General features: G+C 39.6%; 1 protein-coding gene across 1 annotated transcript in view; it reads right to left on the bottom strand.

Moving 5' to 3' along the window:
* Positions 1-1,936: 1,936 nt before the first annotated feature.
* The window catches only part of COCH (cochlin), a 42,935-nt gene continuing 30,246 nt past the window's right edge, over positions 1,937-14,625 (bottom strand). The window contains 4 exon segments of the mRNA XM_037900538.2: positions 1,937-4,158; positions 5,666-6,182; positions 7,067-7,293; positions 12,056-12,159. Coding sequence (XP_037756466.2) covers positions 3,983-4,158; positions 5,666-6,182; positions 7,067-7,293; positions 12,056-12,159 — 1,024 coding nt within the window. The 3' untranslated portion in view covers positions 1,937-3,982.

The following is a 14,625-nucleotide window of genomic DNA, read 5'->3' as shown; positions in this document are numbered from 1 at the left end:
CTTGCCAGTTCAGTATGGAATAGTTTCATTAACCATAACAACACATGGGTATGACGCTTGGGTCTGGCCTTATTACACTCAGGTTGTGGTTGGGATACAAAAGCTGGTTTTGAGCTACATTTGCTGTTCCCAGATCCTGAGTGCATCACTATGAAGACTGCTGTACATTATGGTGGCTGCCTTTGCCATTTCCCTAGACCCTGCCCTTGTACCAGCAAGGAGGGGGGAAGCAGACCTCCATTGTAACCACTTCACACCATCCAAAGATGCCCCAGTGCAGATGGGACTTCTCTCGGGAGGCTAGGGGGACCCAGGATCTGGCCTCTATGTACATCCCAACTGTTCTTTTCTTTGAAATTAACACAGGTGTGCAGCATAGGAAACAAAATGTAACAGAAAGGGAAGAGGGAAATCTGGCAGCAATAACCATCTATCTACAGCTGTAAAATGGGGCAATTGAGTACTTTTCTGTCCTGCCTCCTACTCATGTGACTGAGAACCAGATTGTTCATAGGGAGCAAAACATGGGGAATGGGAAAGTCTTTATTGTCCATAATTTTGTCTGACGCTTAGGAGCTGTAAGGAACTGCATAGGGTGTAAACGTTTCAAATGTGCCTAAGTGAGTTAGGAGCCCACATCCCATTTTCCAAAGTCACTTATGTACCTTGGTCCCATTGCCTTTGAATGAGCGTTAAGCTCCCATGGGCTGCATTCTAAAGGTATTGAGGCACCTAAAGCTACAGAGACTGAGGCACCTAATTCTCATATGGGAATTAGGCACTTAGCTGATTTAGAACATTCTACTAGTGCCTAAATATCTTTAAAAAGCTGGCCTTAAAGGCTTACATCACTTTAGGAAACAGGGCTTGGACTCCTAAGTCGCTTTGATGCTTTTGAAAATTTTACCCTGTGTGCCTAATGTTTCGAGTCCTGGTCAGCACAGGCTACTGCATTGTCTGCAGCTCCTGGGATATGTTGTCTACCTTCTGTCCTTCAGGTAGATATTGAAGCACCTGATCTTGAAAAACTGCCACTGCTAACTGGGCATAGTCTCCACAGGGGGAACAGTTTGTATGTCCTATGACCAGGAGTTGCATAGGAACAGATCTAACAGTAGTTACATGCACACGTACTATGATAGAGCAGAAGACCACCCCAAAACTGTGTGAGCAACCTACTCAGCTAATTCACTATACTATTCTGCCTCCCAGTGTTCACAGCTCAAGTAAGGTGCCTTCTCTGTGTGTCTGCTATTGCTGCAACATGCTCTTCTTATGACCGAGCCTTTTATACCCAGAAAGAGCACCCTTTCCCCCTGACATTTCCCGTTTGACCTCACACCTGGTCAAGCAGTAATTCTGCCCACATTTTGCACCTACAGCATACAGTAGTTGTGCTCACAACTTTTGCCCTACATGTACATTTTAGTGAGGTGGGGTTAAGAATTTTTGTGCACACTCGTTCCTGAGCTTACAGTAATTGGGGTTGTACTAAGAGTGCAATCTGCCCTCATTGGCTGCATCAACACTTAAATGTTTAGCAACTCTCCCACTGCTGGCTAGCACTAGTCTACAAGCATTTTGGCACCATGTCTTCTTGTTTTGACTTGTTCAGTGCAAGCACAGACAACAGCGATAAACACACTTCCAGTAGGAGCCCTAGTGTAGACAATTGCTAGCATTTGTGGAATTTCACAAGCATTAGAACAATGGCTAAGTTTTTTCTAGGGTGGAGAAGGTCATATGCATGACTGTGGCCACATTTCGTACCTTTTTAGACATTTACAATTAAATATTTCATTGTTTTAAAGATCCAAACTTGACCTGTTTGTGTGTTCAAGGGCTGTGTCTGTGAAAAGCTTTGTGGTTGTCCCTTCAACAACAACAAACAGAAAAAAATTGTGCACCACAGAACTTGTAAATTCACTAACTGGTGAGTGTGTTTGTATTCAGTTATTTACATTTACCATCATATTTAGCATGGAATATTGTTATAATTTTGCTATTAGTAGACTCAACAATCATGGACAGATGTTACTAGTATCCTTTCACTTTGGGGTTTTTTAATGCAATTCAATAATTTAAAACAATACTGATATTTGGATTCTTTATGATTGCTTTATTGATGTATTCAAAAATGTATTACGGGGGTTCAACATAGAATGCTTTTTGCATTACTGAATATTAAAATATCTAGCTGCAATCTCAGTCTAAAAGTTTACTTGCAGTATGTGTATTTTCATATCAAAAGAGAGCTAAAATGTTTATAGTCTTCACAATGTTGATATTTTACTTTGAATACCTGGATGATTCATACAGGAATACCTGAATACTGTATATCTATAAACATATACAGAATTAAGGATAACAATTAATAGAAAAATACAAGGCATCCTTGCCATTCATGTTTAGTGTAATATATAGCCAGTCATAAGTTATTAAAAATATACACTACAAAAAGCCTGATAAATAGGATCCCTTCTGTATCATTCGTAACTGCTTAGCATTTTACAACCAAGAGCACAAAATGAGAAAAATGAAAGAAACCCCAGACTGATAGTTGAACAGGAAAGTGCTCTGGTTTGGTAACAAAAGCTTACTACCTAGGAAGCAGCTTACAAAAAAATATTTGGGCCAAAATGTATTGTCCACTTCAGATATTTGATAGATGCCTTACAATGAATTTTAAAATAATTTTAACCACATGTATGGATGCAAATATAGACACAATCAAATGGAAGAGATTTTCAAAAGCTATTTTTCATATTTTAAAAACAATGAGGGTTTAAATCTGTTTCAAGTGGCTTCATAAAGAACTGCTCTAAAAGTTATCACCTGCTGGCTACGATATCCTCTATCTTTCTTTCTTCCTACTTACCTCCCCTCCACATGGTTGAGTAACTTACTATAGACAAGTTAAGGTTAGCGATCTGAGCTCATTTTGGATGTCAGTCTGTATGCCCTCAATTCCAACTGAAGTCTCTAAGGCCCTGCCTGGAACTTTGTCTCGTCATTTGCACTTGTAAAATGTCAATGTAAAACACTATTGAATAAGTATGGTAGCATTTTACTCCCACATGTAAATGACTACCCAACGTGCAAGTTAGTGGAGAAAATCAGGCCCATTGAATTTACTGGGAATTTTGCCATCGACTTTAATAGGAGTGGGAAGACAGATGTGTAATAGCTTTGACCATCTGGGCCTTGGGCAAAACTATCTCCCATTGAAATTGATGGGAAATAGGTGTCTAAATACCTTTGAGGATCTAGGCCTAAACATCTGATAGGATTACTCCTTGGGAGCTGATGAAAGTGACCAGGTATTGTTTTGAAACTAGATCTACCAGCCAAATTAGTGTCATTGCTGTAGAAAGCTCTCATCCAATAGATTGCTTTAATCTGACACACAACCTCTTACAAACCATCCATTGTAATAGTAGCTGAAGTAGCTGTTGCACAAATGGAACACTGAAAACATTTCTGTGAAAACTACATGTTCCCCATCTTGTCTTTTCATCACAATAGTGAGAGAGCCTTTTGGAATAATTCAAGAAACTTCAACTGTATATATTGTATACAAGGTGTTAGATATCTAAAAGTATATTAATTTTCATTTGTGAGGAGACATTCAGCAAATGACAGCCCACAAATGTCAGAGCTAAGTTACCTTGTATTTTCTCTATATACATACAGCTGATGTCTGGTACCTTAAATGTAACGTATGCTTAACAGCCCTTGATTTATATTTAAAGTTAATATACATTTAAAATTGCTTTTGGCAAAATCCTGCAGTCCCTAATCAAGCAAAACTTGCAATGATGTCCCTGGAAGCTTTTATTTGAGTTTAGAAAGCAGAGTGTGATTCTTTGTATCTTATCCCAAGACTTTGACTGTGTATTAAAAGAATGGGATATTTGAACTGTAGAAAGACCTTCCCAGCTTTCTTGATTTAGTTTCAACAAAGTGACCAACAGCCTTTCCTCTACTGTTTAGAGTTCAAGAAATCTCTACAAATGCCTCTAATAACATCAGGAACAATCTGCTCCAGTCCTGTGAACTCTCTTGTGAAGAAATTGTGCGACTCTCTTGGTTCAGAGGCCATGTCTTTCAGATCATCCAATGGTGCCCAAGCAATACCAATAGAGAAGACTGTAATATCTATAGTGTTATAATAAAAAGAGACCACATGTAAGTCCAAGAACTTTGTAGATACAAGGAAAATAGCTCTCCAGCTTTACATTTGCTGGATTAATTTCGACCTCCCTCCCCCACCCCCCGAAAAAAAAAGCGTGTTTCAGTACATGCAGCTGGCCAGAGACAATGGGACTCTTTCCACTAGACTTCAGCAGGAGCAACATTGGGTCCTAAATATTTGGAACCAGAAGTTTTTTGCTTAAACTTAAACAAGTTTACAGTAAGAAGCATGGGGCAACTTATAAGGCTAGCATTTTAGATATTTTATAATACTGCCTATGAAAGAAGTAATGATATCATTAAACTTTGATTGGACACAGGGAATGGAAGTCTGATCTACTGTGTACTAGACACCAATTTAATCACTGAAAGATTTTCTGAACAGTAAGACTGAATCACTATTGTGCTCAGTCAGTTCTCTCAAGGGAGGCTCTTTAGCCAAACCACTTTCCTCCCCAGTAAATGATGGTAGTAGTCTAGTTTAATACCATACAGGCCTTGAGTTTGAGCTGACAGTATTTTCTTCTTTCAGATTCTGAATTTGTAATAACCTGCTTTTACTTACTTATGTAAATTTACAACATTTATACCGTACATAATGAGACAGGAAAATAGCTAAAGAGCAATGACTAGAAAAGGACCAATACATTGCATCTGTAGTTTTGGTGAGTAGAGTGCAAGAAATTTTCCAGTCTGAAAACAGGCTATTTGGTTCAAATACTGTAATGTCAACTGATTCAGATAATTTTCTTTAGAAGTGTCATATAAAATTATTTAAAATGGGTTGGGTTGTTTGGTATTTAGAGCAGAGGACAGGGAATGGGGAAATCTAGTTTCTATTTCTAGCTCTGTGACCTACAGGAAAACATTTAACCTCAGCTAGCATCTTTGTAAAATGGAGTTAATATATTATGCTGAAAAGTGCTAGTAATGGCTGCCATCAGGGAGCTCTTGGATCCAAAGACAGTCAGTGGGTGTGTCAGGTATTCTTTCAGGTTCTACAGAAGGAGCAATCAAACTCCTTCATGTATTGAAAACAGCTGTAGACAGTGGAGGTGATGGCCCAAGGCAATAGGTTGTGTGGCCGGCCAGAGCTAATGCAGATAGCTTGCGGATTTCTGAGTAAGAAAGTTGTCTGCTGCTGTTTGTTGCGACTATGTTTAGAGAAACAAGCCTTTGTGTGCCTATTTTATAAATAAACAAGATTGCACAAGAATACACCCAACTCATATCACTGATTTCTCACCCTAACAACCAACCTTTGCAAGGTCCTGAATTGTGGCTAACTGGGCCAAAGGGGCAACAACACTTCACTAGCTCACGGGGGCAAAACGAGATTGAATTAATGTCTACAAACTTCTTTGTCATCCACATCCCCCCCCCCACACACACACACCCTGGCCAGTGAAAGACACTACAGGAGTGTGAAATATTGACCTCCAGTTTCTTTTGTTGTGTTTCAGTCATTTACCTGCTTTGCGTGCCGCAGCAGCAGGACCTCTAACTTCGTCATACGACTGACCGTCAGTCAAAACAACAAGGAAATTTTTGTTGGGTCCATCTTTCACAGGTCCAAACACGTTTCTGGTTGTGAAAGAAATGGCATCACCAGTAGCGGTACCACCACTCATGTAACGAATGCCCCGCACAGCAGAGAGAACCTTCTCTTTTGTGGCATAATCAGTGAGGCTGAACTCCATGCGTTGATCATAGGTGAACTGCACAGCTGCAATTTTGGAACCAGTATCGGAGATCTCAAAGGCTTTGGCAACATTACTGATGAATTCAAGCATGAGGCGGAAGTTGCTGTCTCCAACACTGCTAGAGCCGTCTATCAGAAAAGCTATATTGACAGAGTTGTAGCAAGTTTTGCTACATAGCATCTGCTCATGAGAACACAATTTTTGGACAAGAGGTTTTACGTATTTGGTAGTACCAAACCAGGTGGGTATATGGTAAGAGAAGAAGCCATTATTTCGACAGACAGCCTGTTTAAAAACAAAACATGCATACAGAGATTTCTGTTGAATGTATTATTAAAGGTGTATATAAATAATTTAATTTAATAGTTTGATAGGAAACTAGGGTCTGATTTCCCCCCACCAGCCTCCCTGAAATGCTGACCACCTGGAATTCCAGTTGAAATTAATGGTAGCTGTAGATGCTGATCTTCTCTAAGAATTAGCAGTATTCATAAAAAGATGAAGGATAAAAGCTGGAAGTTCTAATTATACATTTCAAATGTTGAATAAAGAGACAATTAATGGGCATACAAGTATGTAAAGCATGGAGGGATCTAGATTTTGCTTCAAAGTATAATTACCTAATTTTCTGTGATTGATTCTGATTTTGCAAAAACAATTTTGTATGTACTGTTAATTGTAGATAGCAACAAATATAGTCAGATGTCTGTATGAAATCACAAATCAGGTAAGTATCTAGTTACTATTATTTTTGTTAGCAAGCAAGGATGGGCATAAAATTGTGGGAGGCGAAACAGTGTCCACAAAAATGAGTAGAAAACCTGGCTCTAAATAACTTTTTTTTAAATGGCCTTTTCAACATTTATGGAGGAGTCTCATATAATTTAATGGCATAAAACCAAGAGGGCTATACAAAAATTATAGCAAAAACCTTTTAGAATTTAATAGTGACATTTTTCCTACAGAGTGCTAACCATCCTTTAGAATTCTATACTGGGGATATAATTCACCTATTCTACAAGATGGTTGACAAACTCTTTTAAAACTCTATTACATATGTCTGACTTTTTCATTTGGAGTTCAGGCTGGAGGAAACTTAGTCATTTGAAGTATGTAATACCCATGAGTGAAGAGTAAATTACAAATACATTGAGGACATTCTCTCATACCTTGTCAACAAAACCAGCATCTTGAACCATTCCCTGTTCCTCAGTTGTGGGTCTTGCTACAGACACAATGAATACGTTAATGCCAAATTCTCTGGCCACTATTCCAGCTTCTTCTATATCATCTGAGGGCCAGCCATCTATGAAAACTACGATGACCTTAGGAATCCCTCTTCGTACTCCATTTTCCAGAGAGAAGAATCTCTGAGCTGTGTGTTTCAAGGCTTTTCCTAGTTTTGAACAGGAAAAGGAGAATTTGAGGAAGCTATTTCACAATTGGGAAATTGGGTTTCTGTACCAGAGAAAAATTTCTCGATACTTTAAGTGACTGCTTCTTGGAACAGCTGGTACAGGAATCCACAAGGGGAGAGGCAACTCTCAATCTAGTCCTGAGTGGAGTGCAGGATCTGGTCCAAAGGTAACTATAACAGGACTGCTTGGAAATAGTGACCATAATATAATAAAAAGAGTACTTGTGGCACCTTAGAGACTAACCAATTTATTTGAGCATAAGCTTTCGTGAGCTACAGCTCAGCTTATGCTCAAATAAATTTGTTAGTCTCTAAGGTGCCCCAAGTACTCCTTTTCTTTTTGCGAATACAGACTAACACGGCTGCTACTCTGAAATCTGCCATAATATAATATTTAACATTCCTGTGGTTGGAAGAACACCTCAACAGCCCAACACTGTGGCATTTAATTTCAGAAAGGAGAACTATGCAAAAATGAGGAAGTTAGTTAAACAGAAATTAAAAGGTATAGTGACTAGAGTGAAAACCATAACAGAGGCTCAACTTAAATGTATACCCCAAATTAAAAAACACAGTAAAAACTAAAAAAGAGCCACTGGGGCTTAACAACCATGTAAAATAAGCAGCAAGAGATAAAAAGGCATCTTTTAACAGATGGAAGTCAAATCCTAGTGAGGTAAATAGAAAGGAGCGTAAACACTGCCAGATTAAATGTAAAAATGGAATAAGAAAAGCCAAAAAGGAGTTTGAAGAATAGCTAGCCAAAAACTCAAAAGGTAATAACAAAACAAATTTTTTTAAGTACATCAAAAGCAGGAAGCCTGCTAAACAACCTGTGGGGCCCCTGGACGATCGAGATACATAAGGAGCACATAAAGACGATAAAGTCATTGCAGAGAAACTAAATGAATTCTTTGCTTCAGTCTTCACGGCTGAGTATGTTAGTGAGATTCCCAAACCTGAGCTGTCTTTTGTAGGTGACAAATCTGAGGAAGTGTCACAGATTGAAGTGTCACTAGAGGAGGTTTTGGAATTAATTGAGAAACTTAACAGTAACAAGTCACCGGGACCAGATGGCGTTCACCAAAGAGTTCTGAAAGAACTCAAATGTGAAATTGTGGAACTATTAACTATGGTTTGTAACCTTTCCTTTAAATCAGCTACTGTACCCAATGACTGGAAGATAGCTAATGTAATGCCAATATTTAAGAACGGCTCTCGAGGTGATCCTGGCAATTACAGACCAGTAAATCTAACGTCAGTACCGGGCAAATTAGTTGAAACAATAGTAAAGAATAAAATTGTCAGACACATAGAAGAACATAAATTCTTGCGCAAAAGTCAGCATGGTTTCTGTAAAGGGAGATCATGTCTTACTAATCTATTTGAGTTCTTTGAGGGGGTCAACAAACATATGGACAAGGGGGATCCAATTGACATAGTGTACTTAGATTTCCAGAAAGCCTTTGACAAGGTCCCTCACCAAAGGCTCTTACGTAAATTAAGTTGTCATGGGATAAGAGGGAAGATCCTTTCATGGATTGAGAATTGGTTAAAAGACAGGGATCAAAGGGTAGGAATAAATGGTAAATTTTCAGAATGGAGAAGGGTAACTAGTGGTGTTCCCCAAGGGTCAGTCCTAGGACCAATCCTATTCAAACTATTCATAAATTATCTGGAGAAAAAGGGGTAAACAATGAGGTGGCAAAGTTAGCAGATGATACTCAACTGTTCAAGATAGTTAAGACCAAAGCAGACTGTGAAGAACTTCAAAAAGATCTCACAAAACTAAGTGATTGGGCAACAAAATGGCAAATGAAATTTAATGTGGATAAATGTAAAGTAATGCACACTGGAAAAAATAACCCCAATTATACATACAATATGATGGGGGCTAATTTAGCTACAACTAATCAGGAGAAAGATCTTGGAGTCATCGTGAATAGTTCTCTGAAGATGTCCATGCAGTGTGCAGCGGCAGTTAAAAAAGCAAACAGGATTTTAGGAATCATTAAAAAGGGGATAGAGAATAAGACGGAGAATATCTTATTGCCCTTATATAAATCCATGGTATGCCCACATCTTGAATACTGCATACAGATGTGGTCCCCTCATCTCAAAAAAGATATACTGGCATTAGAAAAGGTTCCGAAAAGGCAACTAAAACGATTAGGGGTTTGGAACGGGTCCCATATGAGGAGAGATTAAAGAGGCTCGGACTTTTCAGCTTGGGAAAGAGGAGACTAAGGGGGGATTTGATAGAGGTCTATAAAATCATGAGTGGTGTGGAGAAAGTGAATAAGGAAAAGTTATTTACTTGTTCCTATAATATAAGAACTAGGGGCCACCAAATGAAATTAATGGGTAGCAGGTTTAAAACAAATAAAAGGGAGTTCTTCTTCACTCCAGCGCACAGTCAACCTGTGGAACTCCTTGCCTGAGGAGGTTGTAAAGGCTAGGACTATAACAGGGTTTAAAAGAAAACTGGACAAATTCATGGAGGTTAAGTCCATTAATGGCTATTAGCCAGGATGGGTAAGGAATGGTGTCCCTAGCCTCTATTTGTCAGAGGGTGGAGATGGATGGCAGGAGGGAGATCACTTGATCGTTACCTGTTAGGTTCAGTCCCTCTGGGGCACCTGGCATTGGCCACTGTTGGTAGACAGGCTACTGGGCTGGGTTGACCTTTGGTCTGACCCAGTATGGCCATTCTTATGTTCTTATGTACCAGCTGAGTAGTACTGGCCTTAACCCTTTCTATAGCGGGTAAAGACTGTTCAAACTGAGGGGAACACCAGAGACTGGGCATGCCACCTCTCTACAGAGAAATTTAAAAACATCTTGTGGAAAGATTTAATAGATCTCTAGGATTCGTAATTTTAGTTAATCAGATAGAACTTTCCTGGCTGTACTGCCAGGATTATAAATTAAAGGATTTTTTAAAACATTTTGAATTGTTTTTCACACTAACTTGACTGGGAGAGTAACACACAAACATGAGTACACTGACCTTCAAAACAATAAACCAACCTAGAAACATCCCTATTCTTGCTCCAGAATTTCCTTTACTCTGATTGGAGGTAAGGTTGCCAACTTTGTAATATTTTAAAAAACGGACACGCCAGCAGGAGTGCCGGATCTCCCATTCCCCCTGAGGACCTGCCCCTGCCCTCTTCTGCCCCCCACCCCCACCTCAGGCCTCACCGCTGGCCCAAACTCTTCCCTGGAGGCCCCGCTCCTGCCCTGCCCCTTCCCCCTGAGGTCCTTCCCCCCCATTAGCTCCTATTTCCTCCTCCGTCTGTCACTCGCTGCTTTTCCCCTCTCCCTGTGTGGTTCAGATCTGACTGGACACCATCAAGTCCCCTTTTTGACTGGACTTTCTGATTGTAAACCGGACACCTGGCCACCCTAGTTGGAGGACTTAGATCTTTCTAAAATGTAGAATTTTCAAAAGGACCTTAGAAGACTGAGACACAAATTCCTCTCTGTTGGTACGGTGTAAATCTGGAGTTACTCCACTGCCATGTATGAAGTTACTGTGGATTTATCCCAGTGTAATAGCAAAATTTTCTTCTGGGAATTCCAGGTAACACTGAAGTTTGAGTGGCCTGTAACTCACAAATCAATAGAAAGTACAATAATTTCCAACTGATCAAAAGTAAGTGGAACTTTACGTGTAGGTCTAGTCAGCCCTGTGGAAATAGATACTCCAAGGAAGCTCACTTGAAGTGGAAGGGTGAAACTCAGGCAGTGGTGGAAGCAGATTTTAACTCTTACCAGTACGGTTCCTACCCCACCCCCTCTCACAAAAAATGTTCTGTGACTAGAGGCCTGCGCGGATATAAATTTATATCTGTGGATAGAAATTGGTATCCGCTGAACCACAGGGCTCTCCCGGGAACTGCAGTGGTGAAAGGAGCAGAACTTGGGGCTGACGCTCCCGAGAGCCAACACCCCACACTGGCAGCTCCTCCAGCATGGCTGTACCGCCCCCAGCCCTGTACTCCGGCAGGGCTGTACAGACCCCAGACAGGAGATGCAGCTGTGTAGAAGGGCTGGAGGTGGGGCTGGGAGGCAGTACAGCTGTGCCAAAGGAGCTGCTAATGAATGGCGCTGGCTCCTGGGAGTGGCAGCCCCATGTTCTGCTCTTTTCACCGCTGCAGTTCCCAGGAGTGCCCTGCGGTTCAGCGGATACCAATTTGTTTCTGTGGATATCCGCAGCCACGAGTATAAATTTGTATCTGCGCAGGGCTCTACAATTCATTCTTGAAAATATCTTTCTGGTATGGCATGCTGGCAATAAATGTCTTAATGGTACGGTGTACCTGACTGTACCAGCTTACTACCACCACTGAACTGAGGGCACTGTTCCTCTTTGCTTCATGACTTAATGTGTATATATTTGAGATATTCTTCTTCTTCTTCTCGTATTTCATTTCCCTTCAGAAACTCTTTTTTGATATGCTCTGATTACCCCAGACAGTCTGAAAATCATTCTACTATAAATGATACATATTTGTTTCAGGAAACGAAGCTGTTCCCTGTGAAGAAATCCGTGACTGTTTAAACAGTGGAAATTACTATCACATTTGTATTGTGGGGCAATGTTATGTGGAACTTCATCTTCTAAAAACTTTGAATTTAGGACAGGCCAACATTTTAATACAAAACAAAATGACAACAATAACATTCCTTGGGTACAATTAGTTCTTATCCGGTCTCTGATCAGATTTGTACCTACCCGTATTGGAGTTGCCTCCTCTGAAGCCAATTTCCTTTATGGCAAACAAAACATCTTTTGCCACAGTAAAGTTTTTCAGATAAAATTCAGTTTTTGGATGCTCACTATGTGAAAAATAAAGTAACCAGTTAAAAAACAGACATACATGACAAATCTTAAATATAAATGAAATGCCTTTTAGCCTGCTTAAGAGCAGAATTCAGGGTTCTGAGTTTTGTCAGCAACAGTTAATGATATTAATTCTTAAAACAAAGTAGGAACCCTCACTCTTTGCAGTATCTGTGATTATCTCAAAGACAGCAGAAGGAATCAAATTCAGAACAGAGGTCTTAGCAGGTAAGAAGGGAATGATTTTCATTCATTTTAAAGTGTATTCATTTGCTGTTTTTGTATTCTGTTATAGGGACAAATTTTGCTCTCAATTATACCTCTGTAAATGGAACTACTTTTTGAGTCACATTGGAGTAAGTGAGAAATGAATTTGGCCACTTTTTTTTATTGTTGAATTTGGATCTTAAACATTTGCTATATATATATATATTTTAAATTTCTTTTAAATGAAAATAGTTTCAGAGTAATTTAATTTGTATGCTAGCTAGTTACTCTTTATTTAAAAAAAGGAAAATTTTAGCTGCAATGAATTTCACCCTCTGACTCCTAATCTAGGATGAACAAAACACTAAATTAAAAACTAGTTGTCATGTGAACTGTAAGAAGTACATTTGGTCTCACTTGCAGTTGAAAAGAACAACTGTTATGAAGTCAAGGTCTTGATGCAGCATCAGATGGACCCCTATGCCTATGCAGAGTGGGATCTACATAAGAGGATCCCAGTGCAGGACGAGGACCTAATGCCGCTTTGTTTTTTTCTTTTTTTTTTTTTAAAGATATGAGGATCTTTGGAGGGCAGTTGCCATGATCCATTCCCATTAAAGGCTTGATTCATCAAGGTACTCAACTCCAGCTGACTTCAGTTGCTCAGCACTCTGGGGGATGTAGCCCCAAGACAGCCATGTTTGCCCATTAGATAATTACTCTACTTTTTGGAACTGATTCTCCTCTCATCCCATTTTGCAGTGATGTAACTCCATTGAGTCCAGGAGAGTTCCTGTTTTAAGTGAAGGACTCAAGCCCTGTGTCTTAATCTCTCTTCGGTATTCCATACACCCATTACATAAGACTTTCTCCAAGCCTTTCAGTTCAAACAGTTGTTTTGGCTATTTATAAATTTCCTGACAAATCCCATGGTTTGGAAGGTAAATTATTACAAATAAATGAAGCCGAACAATAATAATTCTCCAGGAAGCAAAGTTGTCTTTGCTAATGTGGCCAGCAAGTAATGTTGCAACAATTTTCTTTTCAACTGAACTGGAAAAGCTGACATGGTAGTTGATCATCATCTTGATAAAAAGAAATTCAATTCCCCCACCCCCAGAAATTTTTGGATCCTTTTGTTCAGTGTCTATTTTAATAATGTTTAGTATCTTTTTTGCACAACATTCACACAATATCTATCATTGTTTCTTGTTGACTGTATTCGTACCTATAATTTAATACAGGCTTGTTGAAGGATGTGGGAGAGACCTCACTTGTTAATCCACCAGCTATTTCCGTGTTTAGAAGAAACTTCCTTTAGACCAGAAGCAATTGCCAAAGTGGTTGGGCTTTGGAAAATAGTCACCTCACATAACCAGCTGCCCAGGACTTAAATCCTGATAATAGGCAAACAAAATTGTGAGAGGTGTTTTTAAAGTGGGGGGTGAGAGCATTAGGCTATTGGGTTGGCCGTTGCGGTACCTGACAGTTTTATGCTATAAGCCAAAATACAACCCAATGTTAAGTCTCTTTTTTTTTTTTTTTTCCAATTTTCATTAACACGTTTGGAAGTATCAGTTGCTATAAGCTGATCAAGGATACTCCATTTTGTGTGGTATTAAAAATTACTGACCATAATATCAAAAATGGCCAAGTTTTAGAATCCCCACTTTGCTGAGATCTTTTTTTTTTTTTTTTTTTTTTTTAAAGATGAACTACATGACTGTGAATGGTGCTGGCAGCCCTGGAGGCCCAAGTCCTCTCCCCTCAGATCAAGGACAGGGCAGGCAGCAAGACAAACTTCTCTCACCCTTCCACATCAACTCACCTCAAAACTAACATAAAGGAATGCTTGCTGGAGATGAGAGGACAGTTTGCTCTCTATGCCCAGTCTCTCATTGTGGTTGTCAATTAGTCCCAGTTGTGCTTTTGTGTACTGGACACCAGTCCAATCAGAACTGGACTGAAACCACAAACACACTTCATATAGATGAAACAACTACCATGAAGTGGTTCAAACTGTCATTCACTATGTACCATTATTGGGGTTGGGTATGAACTAGGGACTTGGAAAAGAAAGGCTCTGTGTCCCACTACCATTATCCTAGCCCAAGTAGTACCCAACCTGAGGTCTGTGGACCAAGAGTGGTCCAGAGAGAACATGCTGGTAGTATGCATAGACCTGTCTGGTAGCATGGTGCTGGCTCTACTTGTTTTCCACTGCTAACTCATATTAAAAAAAAGTAATACTTCCT

Source organism: Chelonia mydas, chromosome 6 (assembly GCF_015237465.2).
Source record: "Chelonia mydas isolate rCheMyd1 chromosome 6, rCheMyd1.pri.v2, whole genome shotgun sequence".
NCBI lineage: Eukaryota > Metazoa > Chordata > Testudines > Cheloniidae > Chelonia > Chelonia mydas.
This window is presented reverse-complemented; position numbering and strand designations above follow the sequence as displayed.